The 26810-nt window shown below is 40.3% G+C and overlaps 1 protein-coding gene across 2 annotated transcripts; it reads right to left on the bottom strand.

The window, feature by feature from the left end:
* Positions 1-2747: 2747 nt before the first annotated feature.
* On the bottom strand, positions 2748-25336 carry LOC110975548 (rho guanine nucleotide exchange factor 39-like). 2 transcript variants are annotated; one of them, XM_022228121.2, is made up of 11 exons: positions 25256-25336; positions 18934-19050; positions 17662-17861; positions 16483-16698; positions 15722-15840; positions 12973-13043; positions 11000-11163; positions 10339-10539; positions 8507-8755; positions 7357-7506; positions 2748-5818 (listed from the first exon to the last, which is right to left on the bottom strand). In XM_022228121.2, the coding sequence occupies exons 2-11, from the start codon at positions 18995-18997 to the stop codon at positions 5663-5665; spliced, it is 1590 nt and encodes a 529-aa protein (XP_022083813.2). In that variant the 5' UTR covers positions 18998-19050; positions 25256-25336; the 3' UTR covers positions 2748-5662. The 2 variants fall into 2 exon arrangements, with proteins under 2 accessions (XP_022083813.2, XP_022083812.2); XM_022228120.2 differs by having other exon boundaries at positions 25168-25310.
* Positions 25337-26810: the final 1474 nt, after the last annotated feature.

The following is a 26810-nucleotide window of genomic DNA, read 5'->3' as shown; positions in this document are numbered from 1 at the left end:
TGGTTTGCCTCAGTCATTTAGAATGTCTTCGGTTAATGAAAGAGGTACAATTTTGTTTACCTGTCATGTTCAACCATTTTTGCTCCGACATTGGGTAGAATTATGCAAGAACTAATTTCACCCCCAATCCTTTGCCACACAGGGACATGTAGATGCATTCCAGTTCAGGAGATTGGGCACTGTTAATAACAAGTCATGTCTGTAACACGAAACTTTTGGGTTAATGAGTACATGTACCTATTAAAGTGTGACGTCATTTTGAACCAATGTAATGCAAACAAATGGCGTACGTGCACATATTGGTTCACATGCTGGTTCTCATGCTAATGTCTCATATGCACAAAATTGTGTATGCGAGGTATTCACTTGGGAAGCGTTAGTAAGGTGCCAAGGACTTTGCTATGATTAGGCTCATAGGAAGATGATTCTACCAGAGGGGACCAGAAAGTGAAATCTCTTTATGGGGAGTCCAATGCATGTGATTGTGAGCGCGTAGCACGAAACCTGTACTGTGTGAGGCCGGCAAATTTTTGTAAGGTTTTGTTTGTGCTCTGTAGTGCATGATACATAAGCCTCACTGGAAGGTTTTTTGAGCAATCGATATATTTTGAAATTTTAGCTTTTCAAATCCATGTTTGACAGTAAAAAAAGAAAGTTAATTCTTGTAAGATCCGATTTAATGATTAAATTTTCAAAAAATGACGTACAGGTATCTTAAACTGAACATGTAAATTCGTAGCAGGAAAAGTGTCTCACAGAAGCATTAAACATAAAATCATGAACCCAAATTTTGCCAAAGGGAATGGTGGTCACCTTAAAATACATAAAAATTTTGGACAGCAAAAGAAATTTGCCACTTCTTTCAAAGGCCACACATAAAAATTCCCTCCATAGAAATAAACGAATTGTGTACACAGGTATGCCTTTACTAATCACATGCCCAAAAGCAAGTGATTATCTTTATAACAAAGAAGAAATTGATATGCACAGCAACTTGGTTACTGAATCAAAAGTAACAGAATGAGACTTAAGTTTTACGTAGAAATTAATGTCACAGGACGAAATAAAGAGGTCACAATAATTTTCAATAATGTGCATGCGTAGTCAGTAAGGATGGCATCCCTATACAGAAACCACTCATGCACATCATTTTGACAAAACGGGTGGTCACTTTGTCATTGGTTGTTTAAAATGTTGTCCATTCATGGGTCATTTTTGCTTAGTGGAGAGTACTTTTGTGTGTGACTTTTGATTCAGTAACTAAGTTGCTGTGCTTGTTCATTGTTATAAAGATAATCACTTGCTTTTGGGCATGTGATTAGTAAGGGGGATTGCAGCATACCTGTGTACAAAAATTGTTTATTTACATGGAGTGAATTTTTATGTGTGGCCTTTGACAGAAGTGACAAGTTTCTTTTACTGTCCAGTGTAAGTATTGGAAAGCCTAAACATTCATTGGTGGAAATCTTTCATTTTTGTGCACAAACCAGCTGCGACGTTAAAGGTTTGCCTTAGATGGCATGCACAAGCTTTAAATCTTTAAGTTTCAAATAGTATTGGGATATGTTTCAGTAAAACTTTTATTTACTTGAGAAAACCCCCCAAATGAGTGGTCATTGTGAACACAATCTTACTTAAAACATTAAAAGAAAGAAGCTTGTGGCTATTTCAATTTTTGGATAAGAAGTGATGGCTCTATCCCATTCAGAGATGCTCTCTCTTCTAGATTGATTTTGGGAATAAACTTTGGGGATTTAAAAAATATTTATTTGAGGGTGTGTCATTTTGGGATTTATTTCAACATGGAGACAGTAGTAATGTCTTGGGAGGGTAGAAATTATTATTTCTACCCTCCCAAGGCTTTACTACAGGAAGAAATTAAAATAATGTAGACAAGGGGACCGGTTGCATCCGAATCCATTGTCTAGAGCTTGGTCTATGGCTTTGCTCCATTGGAAACACATGGAGACACCGAGAAAATAGAACTAGCCGTGAGTTTTGGAAGCCTGTTTCGGACATCGATGTGGCCTGCGATGTGGGTCGCTTGCGTACTGCGTGAAATGGGACTCGTTATTGGGTGCAGGAGGGACAGGAACCGCAAGATCCTGATTGAAAGTGATTATTAAAATTGTCATTTTTTCTATGTGATTAAAGTAAAATTATCACACACTGCTACAAATACTATCCACTCTGAAACTTCCCCTCTGAAAATGCAAATTACAAACCTTTTTCAGGGGGCCTGGCCCCCAACTATATTTTTAGGGGGGCTCCTGCCCCCCCTCCGGTTCCTACATGTACATCCACGATGACAGTGTTCCACTGTACACATGAATACATGCTTTCCTCTTTAGTAACAGCAGTATAAGCATACTTGGAGGCATAACTGGAGGCCCATTTTTTTCATCAGCAAAATTGGTTATTAACAGCAAAATACGTAGTCAGATATCCAGTCCTGTTCACTAAAACAGCACCTATGAAGTCAAATTCTGGTCCCTTCTCACTTCAAATCTCGGGTCAGGATTTTTTGTGGAAAAAAGAACCTTGTAGTTGGGTTTCCCTGGCATATAGTCCCTTGGCTGCAGCAATTTTGAGATTGATTTTGTCATTCTAATTGGTACATGTTTGACTGACACCCTCGCTCATTTGTCCATCCTCTTGATAAGTGTCAAACTATGGAACAAAAAAGGTTGCTTTGCTCAAAATGTAGCTGAACAAACACAAGACATCAGCCATTACAGACAGAAGAGTAGGTTCTATAACTTTATTTCCTCCAGGAGAGCCATATGCCCTTAACCTTTAAAATCTTGATTTAAACAAGGTAGTACAAAACATTGACACCGATACACCATATAAACCAGGAAATTAAGTCAGTACATTTATGACTTGGCACGTCCACCACATGTTAAGTGTAACTATAATACTGGCTATAACTAGTGATGGATGTATGGGCTGGACCTGACCAGACTACAAACCGTTCCTTCTACAAAAGACTTTAGATATGTTTCAATTTTGCTTTTTACACGCCAGTTACTAAAGCTGCATTCCACACTCACGTAAAACATGTATTCACATTTTAACACATAGACCGTTTAAACACCTTTTTTTTTTAATGCATTAACACATACACGAATAGGAAACTTGTCAAGCAAATCCCGCAAGCAGATCCGAGAAGAGTGATACATGTACATGAATCTGAATGAAATGGAAACCAACCACAAGATCTACAGTTTTCCCCCTCACATGAAGATTAAAAGCTCTTGATTAAAACAACCCAAAAAACTTTTCATGTCCTCCTTTTCACAATGTATTCGGATGCATGTACACATTCATCTTGAAGTACTAATTTACAAACCTGCCGTATAAAATTTATCATGCCATTTCTGACTAAAACCATCTTTGGCATGACTGGGTGAGCCCGCACCAGGTGTAACCATCTTTGACATGACTTGGTGAGCCCACACCAGGTGTAACCATCTTTGACATGACTAGGTGAGCCCACACCAGGTATAACCATCTTTGACATGACTAGGTGAGCCCACACCAGGTATAACCATCTTTGACATGACTAGGTGAGCCCACACCAGGTGTAACCATCTTTGACATGACTTGGTGAGCCCACACCAGGTATAACCATCTTTGACATGACTAGGTGAGCCCACACCAGGTATAACCATCTTTGACATGACTAGGTGAGCCCACACCAGGTATAACCATCTTTGACATGACTAGGTGAGCCCACACCAGGTGTAACCATCTTTGACATGACTTGGTGAGCCCACACCAGGTATAACCATCTTTGACATGACTAGGTGAGCCCACACCAGGTATAACCATCTTTGACATGACTAGGTGAGCCCACACCAGGTATAACCATCTTTGACATGACTTGGTGAGCCCACACCACGTGTAATCATCTTTGACATGACTTGGTGAGCCCACACCAGGCATTACTTTCATGACTGCTACAGACATTGTAGTTTTCCTTGTACATGTACTTGACTTTTTTCCATACTCATGCTTTCACTCCTTGAAAATGCATACCGTACATAGTTACAGCATTAATTCTAGGGTCAAGCTTTTACAATAACAAGCACTCTGTGAAAATCTCTAAACTAGCAGGTAACTGTAATTAATTAAAGACTGCTCTATGGAATGAAGTCATGATTCAACCTGTAATTTCTTAATCATGTTAATCTTCATTGATCAAATTGCCGATTCTTTCAATCCTAATTTTTACATAAAGTTTAATTGATCATAATATTGAAACAATCTATCTGTGATCATTAACTGCTACACGCAAATACAACACCCAGCATCCATTTGTACCTGTACCTTACAGTAGGCTTCGTCTTTATGTCTTTGTCATAATCAACTTATTTTCTCAAGGTTTTGTTTATGGTATGGTGTATTTAATGAGTGTAACCACATTGAACTTTCAGGCCTAGACAAAAAAAGGGTTTTGCTCAGCAGAAATATATACCTGCACAATACCACAAAGATACATTTAAACATGTAATTACACATGCATTTCAAGTAAGGTTCATGAGCATAAATAATACACATTTCCTTTTCCTTTTTGGGGGGTCGGAGAGACACTTATTCTGACTATGACTGCCAATATTTAGAAGCAACTCCAAGTACAGCTTTCATTTTTCTCTTCCTCCTTTCCATTTACAATTTGGCGTATTTCTACGCATGTACATATACATGTACACGTACATTGCAACAAAACAATGCAATCCCACATGTACATGTAGGTGCGAGAGACTGTGGACAAATTGTACTAAATGAATGGATGAATGGCCAACAAGTTTATAACTACCTGTTCATGTGACGTGGAAGTTTTAATTTCTGACATGCAATTAGAACATTTGGCCAACAATTTTATAACTACATGTACATGTTACATGGGCCTTTTTCTACATGCGGTAGCATAACTAAGGGGGAAAGTTGGGGGCATGGCTCCTCCCCCTGCTCAAGGCCTGTGCGCCCCCCCTCAAAAAAATGGAGAGGCAAAACTCTGATGATGGTCCGTTTTGCTCAGTTTTTAACTGACCAACCCCACTCAGTCACCCCCGAGGTGCCCCCTCACAACATGTACTCCAGTTAGTAGCCACTGTCCATGTGGCACAAACTCTTGATTTCAGCCCTCTAATGATTGAAAACGGCTCCTACATGGATTAAAGAGACTTGGCACTTCACAAAGTGTAAGACAAGTGCTCTTGATAAAGTGCAGTGGGGTCTTGAGATGTATATATGTACATAAATGTACAGCTGAAGACAAAACATTTCACTGAATTTGCACAGAGCAACGGTTCAATCCTACAACTGAACATTGAACTACATTTTCCCACCCTGGGTGATTACCAGCAAGTACCAGGTTGCTACACGATTCTCCCCAATTAATCAATATGTACAAAACCCATGTTGAGCCTCCTGAACTTTGATAGACTACATGTTCATGGTAATATTTTGCACCAGGATCCATACACAGAGAGTAGCATAAATACATCTGTAAATCAAAACCATGCCAATCAACGCTTCCGAAGTCGAATCATGTTTCCTCAAACTTATCTGGTTCCGTTACAAAATAATCTTCTTCAGAAAAATGTATACAGAATTTTCTACTTGCCTCATGGAGGACTCAAAGCAATACGTCTGATTACAGAATGGTACAGAAAGCTTGCTGTGCTGCATCCTGATTGAATGATGCAGTGTCAGGGAGCTGGCCAGAGGTATACTGACAGTCAGTGACATCTGGGCTGTCTGGATAACCAGTAACATCCACTATGGAAACACTGGCATCATGGCTCTCTTCCTGTAAATGCATGTACAATACACATACATGTACATACAGAATTAAACTGTGCTTTAACTACTTGCTGCCGGGAACCCCGTTTCGGGCACCATGGGTTTGTACGCAGAGCTGGGCTGCCCAAAATTGGACAAAAGAGCTGGTCCTTGCAACAAAAGACTGTACTCTGAACAAAAGACCTGCTGCCGGGAATTGCCATCATTTTTCGGCTTGCATTCTAAGGTTATCCGTCACTGTTTTTAAACAGTATACCACTGTTTGGGGCACAGCATGCCTGCGGATTAGCACCATGGACAAAAGTGCTTCGGGGCCCCATTGATGAGTGACACAGCACCGCTGCACACTACTCCAGCCGCGTTTGAAAAAATGCCACTTGCATTCACTGGGAACAAAGGAAATTACGCATTTACGCTCTCTTTACAGGGCGGCGGGCCTGGCTCAAATACTCATGAGTCAATGGAGGTTGCCTTTCAGCTTAGAGTAGTCACCAAACGGTCATTCATGTTGGTGTATATGTCCATTAAATGAAATGATGAATTTTTGAAGAATTTTGAAAACTGAAAATCTTGAAAATGGCCTGTACATGCAGGACATGTATGTGTGCACTGCATTTTTAAAAACACCCGGCAGCAAGCAGTTAAGTAATGAAGGCCAGTAAAGAGTGGAGCTTGACAGGGTGTCCTACAAATGCATCAGTAAGAAAAACCTTTACAGCGAGAAGCTACATACATGTACCACAGGTTCATTTTGGTGCTACCTGATAGTTTGTTCACTGCGCATGCCTAACTAACTGAAGTGATGCAAAATGCCAATTGCCACATGTGAAATGCAATGAGTAATGGAGCAATTTACATGGAACTTAGTTTTAACGTTTCCTCTGAAAGCAAGTCTTTAATAAAAATTGATTCAACAAGAACACAGATGATTATATTCCATGTGATCTTATTCATGTTTTATGTCATTGGCACGGCATTTATCCATTGTCATTGGAATACCTTCTCCTTTGATTTGTTATCTATAGTGGAACGTTGCTATGACACTGCTATACCAGTACCGAACATCCCCTTTGGCTCACGATTTTCTGTACACTTTTACTGAACATTAAAAATTTGTTTTGAATAAAAGAAACATTTTGAATTGCTGGTAATAACTCCAAGTTGAGGAAACTGCACTCATGATGGAACAATGGCCAACATGTGGTACCGTTTACAATGCAAGTATTGTTGATGGGTAGCCTACATAGCAATTGCAGGGGTGAGGTTGACCAATGATAAAATGATTTGACCTCAAAACATAAATATGCAGAGTGACCCCAGCATTTGTTACTGAACATGTACTTACCTTGCAGAAATTTTCAATAAATACCTTGCTACTGTAGTTTGGATGTTTTTTTAAAATTGCTTTGCTGACATTTCATTGCTGACTGTGCATGTAGATCTATGCATGAAATCCACCTCATCCTTGCACCGCTTTCCTCATGCACCCAAGATGAATTATCAGAAAAACCTCACTGGAAGAAACTTAAAGTGAATGTTAGTTACCTGTTTGTTACTTCTGACTTGTAATGGTCCCCGTTGAAGCCTGCGAGGGCGCCCTGTCCTGATGGGTGTATTACCGGGTCCTTGTGGTCTCTTACATCGACGTAGCTCCATCCTCAAGGGATGCAGACTGTCTTTATCATGCTTCCCATCCTGATAAACAAGACAGCCAAGAATCATCGATGATGACTACATGTACAGTGCATGTATGTTGCTTAGTTTTTCGGGTCATACAACCTCATCCAAATGTATCATCAAATCATTATCATTTGCAAACACTCTAGTATGTGGCACTGATGTATGTGGCATTGATAAATGTGTTTATCTGGAAATGTGTGGTCAATTGTCAAGTTCTGCGCATTAATTTGATTACTTTTTCTGCACGCTGCCCATCGCAAGGCACTAAAGGTGAAGGCTACCACTACATAAGATAGAAAAGATGGAACAGAAAAGGGATGAGATGTCAATAGTGACTGAATGGAAAAAGGATGGATTCAAAAGAACGTTTGTCATTCATGTTTCAAGGAATACATGTACTTGCTGATAAAGGCTCTCACTGGCAGCTGCCATTGGACGCTACGATTGTCATTGGTAATGGCTTTTGGTAACTAAGAATATGAATTGTTTAATCTGCTGTCATGCAAAGCCTCTCTTACAGACCTTTATCCTGTGATGTCACGATTGTGCTGGACCTAAGATGTGTTGTGATGGTAATGAGTGCATAGTGTTGTGATGGTAATCTACCTACTCAAGATTAAGTAGTCAAGCATGCAGCGTTGGCACGAGGGCTTGTAGGTCGTTGAAGCTGTCCGTAGGTATATATACGATCACCGTGGCCAATGCGGTCCACACGTGGTGATATTGTTTACATTTAATCACATGGGTGAAAAAGGTCTATTCTGATAAAGGCTGCCCTATCTACATGTGGTAATTAGGAGTGTTCTTCATAAGCAACAATGCCAAAGGCTTAACAAACAAATGAAAATTGGTTGGTTGAGCACAATCTCTGCAGATCTTAATATGAGCTTGCAATGTGTGCTTTCATCACAAAGGTACCACATCATGAACATAATGTACACGTACAAACTACATGTAGAGACTGCTTCTGCACTGCAAACCAAGCATATCACACGTACATAAAATATCAACTAACCTCTGCTTCTGGGTAGTTTCTCATGTTCTTAAGTCTCATGCTGGTTCGCTGTCCAATGTGCCTGACCCTCTTGCCTAATGGGATGCTGTGTCTTGGAGTCTTGGAGCCAGACATGGCATGGTGAGCCTTTCTACTTGATCGCTGTTTGTGCTGGAGTTGTTGTATAGCTCCCTGTAGTGCATCTATCCAAGACAGCGCTATGTTGTGATTGGTGGAGTACAGCAACAGGCTGTTTTCACCATGCACAATCTGGAGATAATGTTGACCAGTGTAAGATCTATGTACAATCTGGCGATAATGTTGACCAGTGTAAGATACATGCACAATCTGGCGATAATGTTGACCAGTGTAAGATACATGCACAATCTGGCGATAATGTTGACCAGTGTAAGATACATGCACAATCTGGCGATAATGTTGACCAGTGTAAGATACGTGTACATGTATATATAATAACATGCAGGTAATGTTTGTCTTTTGTTCATCTATCTTCTACAAAGAATACAACTGGTTATTTTTTTTAGAACTTTTCAATTCATGATGCTTCATGAAAGAGACCATGAACCGCTCTCAAACCTCTCGACTTACATGTAATTCTAAGATGGGATAGGGATAGGAGGTAGCACTGGACATTACACTGTAATGTCAGGTGACCAAGAGAAATATAACATTCAACCCAAAAAACTGAAACCAGCCAATTGACCATGTCGGAAAATATCAAAATACTGATAGAAATATATTGATATATCAATATTATTAGAAATTGATGGGTTTTGTAATCTGTATCCTGAAAAATTATGATACTCATTTTGTTTCTGGAATCATCTATCAGCTACATGTATTTGTAGAAACTACTCCTGTTATGTGAGCATGTTCACTGTTTAGTTACATGTACGTATATATATGCTAACGTGTTAAATACTGAAAACAGCCAACATTGCCAACATTAATAGGAGGGTGTGGTTAAAGTCTCATTCCCTCTCCACAAACATGTACATGTATCAGACACATACACATTCAACTTTGTAAAGTTCATTTGATAAAGAATGTGGAGTAAATAAGAAACGTTGGGTAAGGGCAAACCCCGTTATATAAATTAACATCTCCCCAATGCAAAAACATCTTGAAAATAAGAAACTGTGCAAGTTAATGGCTTTAGACGGGGCTTGCCTTTGGCAATTTAGGCCAACTTTATGACATCTGATCTTTGCTAAGAGATTTTGCCCTTACACCGATTTGTTCGTCAGACATGCTTGCCAAAAAAAATCAAACTATGGCAGACATTTTAACAACTCGACCACCGAGCTTGCCGGGGTTGGCTGGCCATATTAACGTCTCCCTGAAGCAAAGTATATCTTGAAATTCACGACATCTAGAAATATCAGAAGAGCTGTGCGTGCCTTTGGTACATTTCATGCCACAGGTCACATACTAACATGTACATGTCCATATGAAGGTTGCTACTGCACACTATTTGAGGCAAATTCTGGTCAGAAAGTTAGTTGCTGTTCGTTATGCAATCAGATTAGTGTCTGTACATGTACATTCGTAGGTGGTTCCATCGGTAGTAAGCTCAGAATGTGATGCAGAGATATGCTCCACTTTGTTGAAATCACACCCTCCATTTCTCACAGAAACCACAAGTATCTTGGAAAATATTCTTTGTTCCAAATATTTTAGGATTGTTTAAATGGGACAATTTTGAGCCATATATCTGTATACAACTCATATTTCCATGTGCACAATGATTTCATAGAGTTATAGCGCCTTGAGTTTTGTGTTTCTCTCAGTATAAATTGAACATCACACTGGTCAAACGGAGGATTCATTACCTTGAATAGAGCTCCTGAGCCAGATGTCTTGAGCTCACCCAATACACACTGAACCTCACATTGATCCAATGGAATGACACCACGACAGCAATAACTGCGTGTGGATGCTAGTGGGTCCAGTAAGTTGGGTTTAGCATATATCAACATGTCATTGAATAGGAAAAACATGCGCTCATGAGCAGTCGAACCCTTCTTGCTAACCTAAAGGACACAATGACAGAAATATAGCAAATCAGGGACACATGCATGACAGTTGACATTGACAAATATGACTTGACCCCAAAGTCCCTAGATCATTAGTAGTACCTGAATTCTATACGCTGCTCAAAACAAAATTTCAAGCACTGAATTCCTTTTAATTACAAAATGCCTGATCTGTGTTAACTCATTAGGTAATTATTGACCACATCATACACGTAGATAGTTCAAATACACACATGTAGTGTAGTCAAATCACACACACGGAACGTTCCATTCCAGAGGTTAATGGACTGATTGACGTCCCATCAATCCACTGCAATGTCACAGGAATTCTAAATTATACATGTGAGTGTTGCAGGCAATTATTCACAAAGGGATGCTTTCCCAGGATTCACACAAACACTGTATGAAGCAAAAACCAAAGATCAAGGCATCACACTGCCCTGCTTGGTACCCGTACCTTCATGAGTGTTCCTTCTCGGATAAATGTGCGGCCAGGAGCAATGATTCTAGGTGCTCCACCTGTCAGACTGTTCTGAATCAAAAGCATCTTCTGGAAGTTCTCATGCTCACGAATGTACTCATTGATCCCATACGTAACCTCGGTCATTCTAGCAGCAGCCTCTGTAGTAATAAACACACATATGCAGAGCCATAGTATTAGTTAAATCTATGAGCATGTGTATATGAAGTCAAGAGCCCTGTTCATTTAGCATCATCCCTTTGCAAAGTCATCATCAATAAAAAGTTGGTAACCGTTCAGAGGAATGACAGGATCAGTGTTTCAGAAATCTGCTTCTTATCAGAGACTATGGATGTCCTGTTTATGGTATATTGCATGTAGATGTCAATGGCAAGCCATTCCTTCTCTAATTGCTGGTTGAAACAAGATAAGTGTGTTTGAAGAGCTTCTTTATTTTCAGAATGACTGGAATTAATATTTAGCTAGAGAGATGTTTGGCTGCATTTTGGAAGCCCTGCTTGTTATCATGCAAATTTATACGGTCTACACGTGAGCAATTTGGATGCTGTTTTTAAATTCATGGCAAGGTTGCACAATCAAGTTACCAGATCTTTGCTAAAAAGATATAAAAAAAATATTAAAAAAATATATTTTTGGATCAGAACCCCCTCCCATTGTAAAATGGCAGGGGAACAACAAATGTTTCATAATGGGAACATCTGTCTACATGTATGAATAATACCAGACCACCTCAATCATGCCGGGAGAATGTTTCTGTAACAACCAAGAGCCTCCTGCAAGCAGCAATTCCAAAGGAGCAAGCTCAAAGGAACAGAAATGGCCCCTTTCACATCTGAGACCAGACATGGGACTGGGACTTTGACAAAAGCGAGACAATTCCAATTCTCCAGTTTTCAATGGCGTGAGTGTGAAGTGACAAACGAGGAAATCAGCTGATCTGAGGAGAAGTGACATGCCTGTGAGACATTCCTAAGATCATCATCGATGCTCAATCAATACTCGTTCACTGTCCTGCCAACAACACTGGGTGCTTTCAAGACTCAAGAGGGAGTTGTGTAAACTATGAGTTCTAAATTCAGTGATGGAAATAAGGGGGAAAATGATTAGCAAATGATGCTAATTAAATTGTCATTGGATTAGCAATTTAAATAATAAATTGACTAGCAAAAACAAATGCAACAATGTGTGTAATAAAAATGTTCATTTTCAAACCGTTGTAGTGAATGTGTTAATCAGGCCTGTAGACTGCTGCTCCTGCGTCAACCATGGCATGTCATTCTGCCAATTCCTGATGGTGTGGTTCGACGGAACTTTCGGCATGTTTGACACTTTTAGTAGCAACGTAAATGCATGGGTATAGCATGCACGTGTAAAAGTGTCAAACAATAGCGTGTATATGTACAAGAACATTAAGTTTGTGTTGCCAAGAACATGTAGTTTGTGTTGCCAAAACAACCGCATGTACATGTACTGTGTGTGTCGCTCACATGTACGTTACTGTACGAACTACATGCGCTGACACACAAAAGTGCAACAACTTCCGCCCAAGACCACAGTTGCTGCGCGTATAAAAACGATGGAAACTCGGGGTAAGTGCCAGCGTGTTTTTTGCCATTGATTTACGCACGGTTTTGGCCGGCTGTTGCACACCACGTATACCGCACTGCGCCGCGTCTGCTGGGCATGCATTTTCAGTGAACATCGGTCGTCGCGTCGTTGCCAAAATAATTTCGGCAATCTAGCCAGCCGGCCATCGCCGCACAGGTATGTTGAGCATCGGTCATGGTTTTGCATGAATTATCAGAAATTTGGATCCACAAAAAATGCTAACCGTTTTCAGATTTGTCTCGCTTTTCATCAAAAATGTATCGTATTTTGCGATGCGAACCCAGTTATTTCCATCACTGAAATTACACGTAAGTTTGATGCAAATGTCATTGATAAATTACCTTGAAGTTTCTCATATTCCTCATGATTCTCAGGAGTACAACTCAGCAACTCCTCCAAGAGAAGTTTGTACCTGCATTGAAATACATCAACATACAGTTTACATAGACGTCAGGCATAAAAGGTCAAAGCAATGAGCAGCATCAGGTCGGTGAGATGACTTACATACATGTACAGGTACCTTGGTGGATTGTATATAAATGCCTTGGTACACATGTACATGTAGGTGTTATCAACGCATGTGAGGTCAACAGGGTTTCCTTCAAACTTTTTTAAAACTTGCCACATCTTGACTGGCCAGCCAAGGTTCTGACCGATCCTCTATATTTTGTATCTGTTGCACAGTGTACAAATATCAGACAAAAATTCCACACCAATTTGTTGGTTGTATGCATGTATGTGAGTAAAGTCACACATTCATACATGTAGCTGCATTTTATCCCAATACCAGATATTTAACGATTTACATTCAACTTCTCACTATTTTTCTCAATTTCCAGCTGAACTCTTCTGAAAAATGTCCCTGTGGCTTATATTCTGGGTGGCTTATACGGCAACATTTTGTCACCATTGTCATGTTGACACAATTTGGTCCCAAATCATGACTTTTTCAAATTTCCGTGTTTTTGGTGGGGCAAAATCAACCAGGCTCTATGCAATGCCTACAACTTGGTATAATAATTTTTCAACAAATCTACTGAAATCAGCCCAATCACTATCTACATGTACAGGTATGTTGAGAAAAATTCAACTAAACCTTGTCTTGAAGAAATTTCTGACTTATTCTCTACTTGTTACCATTTACTGTATTGTGCACGTAGTCTAAATTCAATTATTTATGTTTCTGCATTTCACACAATCCTCTCAGCTCTTTTGTTTCCATTTAGTCATCTTGGCTCAAGCTTCTTTCGGGTTGGGGAAAAAAGGACAAACTCATTTTGCAGTTTTTATGAAGAGACAAATTCAACTCAGGAAATGCATAGAAATGTCATTTTGCACCTGACACACGCAATAGCAAAAGTATGTATTGTACATGTGCAGTGTACATGTATGTGCTGTTTTCATGAGACAAAGTCACACAAATTTTTTAATTTTTCATGAACAGACAAACAGGTTTGTTTAAAAATAAAAACAATTTTAATTGACTTCTATAAATGTTATTTTGTGGCTTTGTGTCAGTTAAGAACCCCTCTTCCATGAAGTACATGTATATGTAGCATTGGTTGAGTCCAAGGCTGGCTAAATACTGGGAAAAAAACGTTTGAAGACCAACCTCAAATGCGATTTTCTCGAAACCTAGGTTTTACTTTCCGGTGAGACTTCCTTCTCTTTGTCAACATTATGACAATGTGCAAAATGAAATCAGTCACTAAACACCATGCCATGCCTCAGCATACATCAGCCAGCCATTCTTAAAAGTGCCGCAGCACTCCATACAGGGATAAGGAAGTCATGTTTTCGTTGGTTGCTGTTTACATTCACTGGAGTTGCATAGAAAACTTACATGTACATTACTTACTCTACTCACATGTTGGGAATAAAGGATACCAGTCCAGAGGGGTTGAATAGACTTGTAAATGTACCATACGTACTGTTCACACTTCTCCAATTGTGTGATGCATCTGTTCATTTCCGTCTGTTTTATGGTTGTGTAATCCATGTTGTTTATTATTTCACTAGTCATTTGGTGACTTGAAAAAAAAGGACCAAGAACAACCACAGTGTGGCCCACCCAGCAAGGTCACTACATGTAATCCAGCTTGACAAAATGGCTAATTTCAGTCTTGAGAAAGTTAAGGTTTAAGAGCCACACTCTTCACGTGCTGCTTACACTTGAAGATTGCTACCCGAAAGTAGCGCAAACCCTAACATTGGGCACTTTGAAGTTTTGCCTCTAATGTTGGTGTGTTATTGGAGCAACATTTTACCTCCAATTTCACAAAAGGCGAAATTTAATCAAATAGTCTGATTGACAAATGTCGATTTCACATATCCGCTACAAAGTTCTAATGAAATTTTATTTTTCTGAAGTGCAAAATTAACTCTTTTCAAATGCACCCCACAATAAATTTTTAGTTGGGCGTGTGATTGGACGCAATAATGTTTGATTAGAATTTACCAATTTTAAAGAAATTGATAAATAATTTCAAGAAATTTTGAAATGATTTTGTGGGAGTTTCTCAGACTTTCTCAAGGGTGCCAGGTGGGGGACATTCAGCTGAATTCTTGCCCAATTCCTGGACGCAAGACACTGAAATTGTCCACAAAGGTTCAGAAGCCAGTATCATGAAGATACATGCAATAATTCCGGTTATTCACCAAGAGGATTTGAAGTTTTTGAACAGAGAGGTTTGCCAGCACTATGAAGACAGTCAAACGAACGTCAAAGTGTACCACATAATGGTCTACATGTACCAGCGCTTCAGCAGTGCAGCACATGCGATGACTTACATGTGCATGGTTAGACATTGCCAGCAATACGCTGATTTTAAATCTTAATTTGCAGATTTTTGCTTGGTGCAGATTATACTCTATATTCCCAAAACATCAAGGTAAAACCCAAGCTACTGTAAACGGCATCGTAAGTGGCACTTTGATGATAAAACGGCAAACCTTGGTAATTGTATTGACTGTTCTACCGGACCACTTCAACAAGGCTTTGACTGGTCAGTGGATGTTGTGACTGGCATTTGGCCACCGGACCAGCGTTATGTTGGAACCCTGGTCAGGTTGGTGAGATGACTTCCATACCTTGGTACTCTCTGGATAGGTGTTATCAACAGAGCATGTAGGGTCAGACTCGCGCATTCAGGTTTGGCCTCTTGCTCTCTTAGAAACTGCACAAATGCAGCCCGCTTGTGCTCCCAATCCTGCAAATACATGCACACATGTGTATTAATATGAATGAAGAAACCTGCATTTGGGATTTGTAGTCTTTTTGATGGCTCACTAGTAGAGTTTAATACATGTATATGTAATTTGACCGGTCACCATTTCACATTGTTGTTTCGCATGCCTGAAGTTACACATTTTTATACAACTGTACATGTATGACTTAAAATCTTAATTACATGTAAGTTTGATTTTGTTTATATACAGTACATATATTTTGGACAGAAACTATGCCAAATCAAGTGATTTGCAACAGTTACAAATCGCAGGTCCAAATCCAACAGGTCATTTACCTGGTCAGACCAAATAGCCATTGAGTCTGGGGTTATCGACCCTTTATAAGATCTGGTAGTGGCATTCTCCAAAAGAAAACAACTCTCATGTCTCTGAATTGGCATTTTATGTCGCTCTAGCTGATATAGTCAAATTCAAAACAGATCCAATTACATAACGAGGAAAGATATGTATTCTTTCGCTATCGTCCAACTGATCTGAACACCTGTTGTACTTTATTATGTCTATCAGAGTTAAGTATTACAAACAACCATGCACAATTATGTTACAGTGTCAGAAGGAAAGGTCATCAAATCTTGGTCACTTGGCTTTTCATCTGGTCTCACCTGGAGTTTCTGTGAAGCTTTCTCAAAGTTATTGGCATATGTGCAATACACCTTCATGAATGGAGCCAGCTGGATAAAGGCTTCAGCTATGCCCTGCTCCTCCATATGAGCTAAAAGCTCTCGATTGACGGCTTGAATAGCTGCGATGTTATCAAAGATGATGCGATGATCATCTGCAGGGATCAGGCCCAGAGACTCCAAGGGAGACAAAAAATGCTGCAAACAAACAAGACATATGGGAGGAAAAATGCAACACATTACAGTGTACGTGTGATAAACTTTGACAAGGCAAATCAATGTGTCACACATGTACACCCAAGAAAAAGCAATTTCACGATGGAGTGGTCTGGTCAATATTGTACAATGACCAGACTATGATTAATGTGAGAGAACAGTTCCGATCAAATTAAATCATTCCAACAATATGCGCACACAACTGATCAGTTACTTACACATTCTGTCCATGTATGTACTTTGAAATGAGACACATAGACATTTGCATACACGTATGTACATGTACAGTATACAATATACCAGTGGTGTATTTGAGTCCATCACAAGTCCCTGTAAGTCCATCACATGTCATTCAGTCCTAAGCCAATTCACAAGCTACGCATGTCACAAAAGCAATTTTTTGTCATAGTTTACCCTGTTACTTATGACTGGTCTTGTGAAGGGACTTCAAAAGACTGCACTTGTCACTGGACTCGAATACAACATTGCAACACACTGTACATGCACACGCCAATTTCACGAAACAAATGAGATGCGGGACATGTACATGTAGGTAAGATATTTCTTGCTTTGTGTTTATATCAAACAACTCCGAAAATATTCAATATTTGATATGCCAAAACCCCTTACACATGCACACCACAAATGAGTTCTAGGCATCATCGCCATGATTTCTTCACACAAACACTGTCCCATACAAGCACACGTATGCATACACATAATATATACATATAACAGAGTATAATACACGACAGTGTAGTTCTCAACAGTAAAATGGAAATATAATGAAGACGTTTACATCCGGCTACATGTACAGCTAGCCTCTTTGGCAGCCACATCTGCTAGTCAGCTTATCAGCAGGCAAGCTATGCAAATATCAACAAATGAGGGATCTGGTTTCAACATCTCAAAAAATTAAATCAAATGTGTACTTTCAAATCTCACCTCTACAATAATGGACAGGTGGTTCTGATACTTTCTCTCAGTAGTGAATATCTCACAGGTGACACGCTCTCGTTTGCGAGCCATTTTAGCAGCATGGTTGCCAGGTACATGTAGCTTGTCACGAAACAAGTGCTCCAGGTCTCCTTTGAATGTCTCTTTGCCTTTGGACAGCCGTTCCCGCCAGCTGATGGAACGATTTACTGCATCACACACAGATCATTGAAATGTAAATCAAATCTTCACTGGCAGTCAATGAAAATGCAATTAATTTTCCTCCAAATTGGCACAAATTTGGTTGATGCAAAAATGCATCAACTCTCCTGGTGTCTCACAAGGAATTGCTGAGGGGAAGTTTTTTTTATTAACTTCAAGCAACTGTACTTTATAAAGTATAGGATGTCTCCTGCAGCTGGCAGTACTGGAAGCCAGTGACTTAAATGCAGCTGGCAGTAACATGTCAATGGGAAATGGCTCACTGGAAGCCATTGACTTAAATGCAGCTGGCAGTAACATGTCAATGGGAAATGGCAAACTGGAAGCCATTGACTTCCATGCAGCTGGCAACGACATGTCAGAGGGAAATGGCAAACTGGAAGCCATTGACTTCCATGCAGCTGGCAGTAACATGTCAATGGCCGACTGGAAGCCAGTGACTTCAATGCAGCTGGCAGTAACATGTCAATGGCAAACTGGAAGCCATTGACTTCCATGCAGCTGGCAACGACATGCCAGAGGGAAATGGCCAACTGGAAGCCAATGACTTCCATGCAGCTGGCAGTAACATGTCAATGGCCGACTGGAAGCCAGTGACTTCAATGCAGCTGGCAGTAACACGTCAATGGGAAATGGCCAAATGGAAGCCAATGACTTCCATGCAGCTGGCAGTAACATGTCAATGGCCGACTGGAAGCCAATGACTTCCATGCAGTTGGCAGTAACATGTCAGTGGGAAATGGCCAAATGGAAGCCAATGACTTCCATGCAGCTGGCAGTAACATGTCAATGGCCGACTGGAAGCCAATGACTTCCATGCAGCTGGCAGTAACATGTCCATGGGAAATGGCCAACTGGAAGCCAGTGACTTTGATACACGTATTGTACAAGTGTACATGTTATTACTGGCCAAAGCCAACTGATTTGAACATGGTTCACTTGTAGAATGTCTGAAGCTTCATTATCACAGACTATTATTAAAATGGTTTAATAACAAAAAATAGTGTTTTCGTACTGGTACGCCACAAAATGTCCAGTAAATGACCCTATACCGCTTACATTTCTTCTTTCTAGAGCTGACAGACCGATATGATGCCCTTGCCAAAGGCTGATTTTCCTCCATTGCCAGTGTCTCTGAAGATTTCAATCAAGTCACGTTTTTCAGTCAAAACCAACCTGAACAAAAGACAAAAAATAAATGTACATGTACTTGGATGTTTAGTTGGGTGTTAGTGTGATAAGCAGACCAACAGAGTCATAGGATCTTGCTGCTTTATTGGTTGATCCTGTAGACAACCTCTGACTTCACTCCCCCGTTTGCAGAACAATCTCCCTGAGGCATACACTGTAAGTACATTACTTCAAAGAAAAAGGTGGCCAACTGACAGCACTGCAAACAAGAGATGGCATCACTACACAGTGACAACACAGTCAACACACCACACATACATACATACATGTACACTGTAAGACTTTTCGACATGTTTCTAAAAGCTACATGTAAATACAGTGTACTTAAGGTTGCCTGAAAAATTTATGCCAGAGTTGTAATAGTATCGAGTCAATAATTTTTGTAAGGAGAGCTGAGTCACTGTAACCCAGTGACTTAAGTCAGGTTATTAGGCAAAATCTTGAATACCGGTACATGTGGAGTCGAGTATTTAGATCAAGTCAATTTGAATCCCCAATATTTGAAAACAACATGGTGAATAAAAATGAGACGTTTAATTTTTTTGGCATTTATCAAATTTACCTTTGGGCTTCTACTTCATACACATGTCCACATATTAAATGCCACACCATATCTTACTCTTGATACTAACATTTACACATACATGCGTGGTATGAAAATGTAATAGTGTTGTAAACTGGTCAAGTATTCCTAGCCTATACCTCTGTTTTGGCCGTTGGTGAAAGTCGGAGGTGTCAGAGGAAGCCTAAGATAAGACATCTGAAATACATGTATTACTCTACAACCTCTTGGGACAATGAGAGATACATGTACATAGGAATGAGGCGTGTATTTGCTGAAAGGTTTCCAAAAATGAATCTTACATGTTAAGTTTGTTTACTCCGATACAAAATTACAAATATACCCCTCTACCTGGTAATAAAGCAAACCTTCATACAGATGAATTTCACATCCACCAAGAAAGATATTTAGCAATGTTCAATTCACATCTTTCCTATGGTTTACAGAGTAGTGGAAGGGGTGTGTTCGTGAGGGCACTTCCAAGAAAAATGAAAAGACATCACAGTATGCAAGGACTCCATTGTACCATGGTGTGGAGAGAGGATCATAGTAGGCCTACATGTACACGCACATGTATGCACATGTTGGGTGTGATTGATTGATAATGTGCAATTGTTTGATCATTGTGCAAAAGGGAATAAATACATGTACATGTATGTGCTTGGCTGGTCTGAAATGTGTGTTTAAGACCGGCTCATGAAAATGGACGTGACTAATGCCCAAGCCGGAGCATTCGTTCTTCTGAGACAGGTCTACAATGTTTGTTTAAGACTGCTCAAGCACATGTAGTTATTCCCATTTATAAATACATGTTTACTAAGAGAGTCAAAAGAAGCCAACGTGTGATGGATTTCTAAAACTTTACTTTCATTCTCCCTGAACACCTCCCGTCCATTTTATGGTAGGTGGGTCATTCTATAAATTTTTCCATCCCTGTTACCTCTGACATGTATACCATCTGACATGTTTGACAAGGGATGTATCACTGAAATTGATTTCAAATTATTTCTATTTGTTTGGCAGGTAATTTGCAGTACTTATGCGTATTCAGTCTTTGAAATTGAAGAATGAGTTCTAAACATTAAAAAATCACAAGCCAGACGTAACAGGCACAGGAAAAAATTGGAACCCAAATAATCGAAATTAATATTAGCATGACCCATACTCCTTTTGACAGCTGTCCAGTAGAACCCCCTTAAATGAACTCATGCGCACGCGCTAAGCACACAGACTTCTGACCAATCAGACCCGATTAAGCTCTCTCGTATCCATGTGCTAGCACGTGATTTACCCATCAGGCATTATCTCTTCTCAGCAGGCATTACCCGATTTTAATACATGTACAAGGTCATGTGACGCGTTTCGACCAATAGGATAGAACAACTGAATAATGCATGATTAAGCTAAGTCAATAATTCCACCATCAGCCAATTGCTTTTTCTTCCCAATTCACAGTTGTAAAAGAAGTACTTTAAAATATGAGCTATAAAAAGTTGGAGATCTCAAGCAGAATTGACCAGTCGTCATGATCATGCAGAGTAATCAGGCAACCGTGCAGAGGTACATGTACATGCCTACTGTATACAAGTACACTCAAGTTAACAGTTAGAACATTGCACACCATGCACTAAGGCTCGGCCGAATATTCGAATAACCGAATATTCAATCGATTGTCAAATATTCAAATATTGTTTTTCGAATTTGAATATTCAAATGCAAAACTCATGAAAAAGAAGGGAAACTTTCCTTTTGTTTTAAATGAGAAAAATTGCACCATGGAAGCTTGTTCCAAGCAGATTCAAATGAAAAGCATCAGAAATCTTAGCAAGATTTAAAAATTAAATTATTCATTAAACAATTTAAAAGAAAAGAAAGAAGTCTTGTTCATCTCGTCAATCTTGCTAAATCTTGACTGGAGATACTCCTATCATAATATCATAATGTACAACTGTGTGTGATATTGCAACTGATTTTGTATATGGTTTGTTCATCAACATCTGCCGGTCGGTGCATCCGAATATTCTGACATTTGATCAAATTGAAGGTTGAATATTCGAATAGTGAATTATCCGAATTGACTCTGCCCAATCACATGTGTACTGACATGACTGATATGTCATGAATGATTCCTTTACGATCGTGTACATGCGGGTGTAGGCCTACAATAGTATTTTCCCAGTTCTGGATTTTTCCTAGTTCTGGATCACTTCAAAAGAAAGTTACTGTACATGAACCACACACATGTACATGTACAAGTAAGATGAGTTGTTTGGAAAGGTAAACTGTTACATGTATGCTTAGTGCTGTAGAGATTTTGTTTGAAGAAAATTTCTAGAAGAGAAATTTCAATCAGATTTCTGATTCTCACTTTGACACTTCCACTCCAGATGGTTTGTCAAAGATCACGGGGCCAAAAAAAATCACAAGGAGAAAACGTCACTTACATGTCACATGTGCAATTCCTTATTCCAGTATGTTCAAGCACTTTTTTATACACTGATCAGAACTCTTGCATTGAATGTTAAATCACATCAAAATGATTAGAATCTCCAACTTTCAAACATTTGCCAAAGGCTGAATTTTCTTCCTAGTTTTAAATGACGTATGAAGTACACGTACATGTATATGCACATACATTGCAAACTCAAATATTTACAGATGCACATGTAAAAAAAATGTATGAGATTGTCACTGTGCTGTCCAGGATATTGGACAATTACCTCATTGCCTAGCTGAAAAAGTCCAGTTAAAATTTATGCTACAGTAGTTCTTTTTGTAATTCACTGGAATTCTGATACAAAAACATTTCCGCTAAATTGAGAAACTCTTCATTAGAAAGTCAGCTTGTAAATAACAGATGTCTGACTGAAAAACAGATCTTTTGCTTGATTACCGTAACAAAATTTTGAAACAGGCATGACTATGAAAAGTGCTGTCACTTTTGTTGATAATGTATTAAGAAAGCCAGGAAAAAGTTCCACAGACATTACAGACACCCGGTACCCTAACCCTGACACCGAGATGAAAAATGTGAAATATTTTCGAAGTGGGGCAAGTCATGTCTGCATGTACGGTGTGTTACATGTACAGTCCTAGAAAGATGAGAAACAAGACAAACGCTTATTAGCCTACATGTACAATGCTTGATATTTTCACTGCTTGATGAGTGCTACATGTATGTGTATTGCTAACCACAGTAATACACACAGGCACGTACCACCTGGCACCCATCTACCCCCAGAACTGTGTGGTCGGACGTCTGCCCCGCTCGAACAAACAGGGAGCGGGGAGGACATCGGACCCCAAAGTTCTCGGGGTAGCACCTAGGCACTGGAATTTCCAGGCACTGCGCCATGGCAGTAAAATGGCTTCTACGTTCTACATGTATATAAAGTATTTTGAATCACACAATACTCCTCAGTCAATGCGCCCTGTTTAGCCAGTAGCTACAGTACAACTATGGATACATCATGCACACCTAGGGTCGTCATTCTACCGGTAAAATAGTTCATACTTCACAGGCCTAGCCTACGCATAGGCCTAGTATGTGTACGTGTGGTTTCGAGTCAACTCGGACCCAAACCAACTCGGACCCATACCAACTGGGACCCATGCCAACTCGGACCCACGACCAACTCGGACCCATGCCAACTCGGCCCCAGTACTAACCTGGACCCACGACCAACTCGGACCCACAACCAACTCGGACCCAATACTAACTCGGACCCACCCTGAGTCAACTTGGACCCAACCCCAGGAGCGTGATTAACTTTTTGAAAATGTTTATTTTGTCCACTTTTACATTTTAGCATTTGGTAAATGACACTTTTGCACTGCATGCTGCCTAGATTTAACGTCCTCTCTACACGTTACGCATGGAAACAGTGGCACAGGCTTCCCAGAATTTTTCCATTTTCGAGTTTGAACAGGCATGGTGGTTAAAAACCGTACAGGACTAGATTTGATATCAGTGATGTCTTGGAACAAGTGATAAGTAACCAACGAGCGTCATATTTTTATGGAGGCACATTTCCTTTGATGTCTTACTTGCCGCTTGTAATCTGGAATCTGAATCAGGTATTAGCTTCCGAGGTACCGGCGTGATTGACCAGAAAGACTGATTTTGTCACCTTCCATTCTTGAAACCCTATGATCGGGGAGTGGGAGCTTGGGACAACCAATGGGAGCAGCTTTTGGAGTGTGATTGACAGTACCAAATCATTGACGCCCTTTCTCCGAAGTTTTTTTGGCACTCCAGATCACCAGCAGAAATCGAATGAACTTTCACCAAACAGTCCCCAAAGTTTTTGTTGCAATAAAAAGCCACAGATAGGCCCTTCTGATGTACATAAGAGATGCTGCATACGTACAACAGATACTGCAGATATGAATTAATGTCACGAACATTGACCTTATACAGTGTCTAATGGTGTTATCCCCCACCTCACTTTTCATTTTTTTTTTTGGCCTGGCAAGTCTTACACCTCCACCCTGACCCATTCCCTCCCCCACCTCCAATACCGGCAAGATTTAGGCAGATGGAGGAATTCATCCATACAGGCCTTAACTGACTGTCCAAATAACGCAAATAGGTTGGTAATTTCGAACAACACGAATCAAATCATTTTAAAATAAAAATGTGGAATATTTCCTATTGGCTTAAACTTGGAGACGGTTTTGAAGCGTCGTATGTCTGCTCGCGAGCTCATTATTAACGTTTTGTGATCCCACGGTTTCTTATTTTCTGCAATAAGACGTGCCATAATCACGAGGGATCATAGAATTATTTATATAAATCTCGAATTTGGGATTGATAGTTTCCGGTTCAGAGTATTTCTTTCACAAAAAGCCCTACAATGCGGGCCTATTTTGGACAGAGGCAGGCGGGTACATTCATATGAGCGCATAGTTTTACTACTATTAGGGGGGTATCTTTGGGAAAAAGCGAATAAAAAAGTTCATAAAATTGAAACGAAAAGTGATCAATCTGGCCATAATCTTGAATTTCCAGCCAAAAAAATGAAGACCAACCTCTTCGCGAGGTTCACGAGTCGGCGCTATTTCGGTCTACGGGCGCGTATTTGGTGTAATGCAACCTTGAGACTGAGTGGGTCCGAGTTGACTCGAGGTGGGTCCGAAATAGCCCCATTAGTGTGGCACGGATCACTCCCGATAAATCGGGAGTGATCCGTGCCACATCCCACACTAGTGGGGCTAGGTCCGAAATGGCGTGGGTCCGAGTTGATGTGGGTCCGAGTTGGTTGTGGGTCCGAGATGGTGGTGGGTCCGAGTTAGTATCGGGTCCGAGTTGGCGTGGGTCCGAGTTGGAATGGGTCCGAGTTGGAATGGGTCCGAGTTGGAATGGGTCCGAGTTGGTTTGGGTCCGAGTTGACCTGATCCCGTACGTGTCGGTGGTTAATCGTCTTGATTGATCATCAATCATAGAAAAATAGATGTCAATTTAATTTCAACTTTCCAATGTTCCTGCCGTTAGATACAAACATTTATGGGAGTAAATGTAACAATTAATACATATTCACCTGCAACACAAAGCATGAACAATTCAATGACAGTCGGCTATCATAAAATATTAGAAAATATAGCCACTTAGTAATAGTAGTTCAGTACCGTGCCGGCCGTCTGTCCGCGCCCGGCCGTCGGAAAATCCGTTTTTAAGCACAGTGCCAAAAAAGTATATCGAGAGAGGGCGACATTTGTATTTGACAGCGCCCTCTAGTGCGCCGCGGTGCCGTGCGAGCGAGTTTCACAATGTACATGTACAGTATATGACAGATCCTAAACGAAGAGCAGGGCCGTTTTTTCAACTTTGTCTCCGTCTCAGGCTTCCTTCCCAAAACCAATCCCCGATTGTGGGCCTGAAGCGTTTAACTTACATCGGATTACTGTAATTTTAGGCTTTCTTGCATCTCATTTGATATTCTGTGCCGCTATTAGACTGATTACTGCGCTCTAGCTTCAAAGTCAGCTAGTAAAAACACAGCTGATGAAGCCTCAGACGGAGCCGACTCGGAAGTTGAGTATTGGAAAACGGCCCAGCCTCCAAACAGGTATAGGGACATGCTGTAACTGTATGACACAGTCGGCAAAGCCTCCAGGGGACTCATCACACCGACTGCATTAGGTTTACGCCTCCCGTGGGAGATTGACGCAAATTTAAAACAACCTATCAATGAAAAAATAAGCTTCTCGTGCGATTTAACAACACAGTCAATGGATTGTCATTGCAGTAGGCCTCCCGAGTACCGTTGGCTGACAACCACGCTGAGATCAATGGTGTATAGGGTCCAAAAACAGCTCCAAAGATCACCAAAAGAGCAAACTTGATCACAAATGCTCTCCAAGAGCGCACAATCTACCGTTCACAATCAACACATAGACGAAAGACCAAATTAGAACCAAAGCAAATCAGAAGGCGTAAAAATGCCGAGAGCAATTAAAAGCAACTGCTTTTCCTGCCTTTCGAGTAACAGAATGCATTTTTTTCAAAACAGAGAGTTTTTCAATCTCTAATGCAATTTCCTAAACTCAGTAAAATCTTACGGACCTAACATGTTTTTCGGCTAGAATAAGATTTTACAGACTCATGTTTTGAGACCAGTGCACGGTGTTAGTAAATCTGTACCAGAAATTTGGAGGGATGGGGGAAAAGGTGTAGGGGATGACTTGCCCGGCCATGCAAACTTGAAAAGCGGGGGTGGGGTGTGAAACCATATGACTATATAGGCCTAGAAGTCGAGGTTCGTGATATTGATGTGTATCTGTAATACGTGTTCAGGGCATATTTATGGCTTTTAAAATTGTTTTTCCTTTTATGAGTGACAATGAACGCACTTTAGTCGACGGAAGTCTGAAAAGTTCTTCACAATGGGCTGTAATTTTTTGTTCACCACAAAAAGTGTGTGTGTGTGGGGGGGGATCAATAGCCTATCCCCCACCTCAAAAAGTATATACCCCCATCTTTCCAGGGATTTACGCCCATTTTCAAGACGCAAAGATGTTTAATGCTGACATCCTACCGTGCCAACCAATCAGCAGATAATGGGATAGTATCATTTGTCCTTCGGGCGCGGCCCACGTGGTGGCCAAGGAAGAAATTCAAAACGCAAAGATTTGCTACTTGCAATCATATCCCTCTTTTCCAGGCACGGCAGAAACAGGAGGC

The sequence above is a fragment of the Acanthaster planci genome, linkage group LG20, assembly GCF_054643075.1.
Source record: "Acanthaster planci isolate LZ-2023a linkage group LG20, COTS_SCS, whole genome shotgun sequence".
Classification (NCBI taxonomy): Eukaryota; Metazoa; Echinodermata; class Asteroidea; order Valvatida; family Acanthasteridae; genus Acanthaster; species Acanthaster planci.
This window is presented reverse-complemented; position numbering and strand designations above follow the sequence as displayed.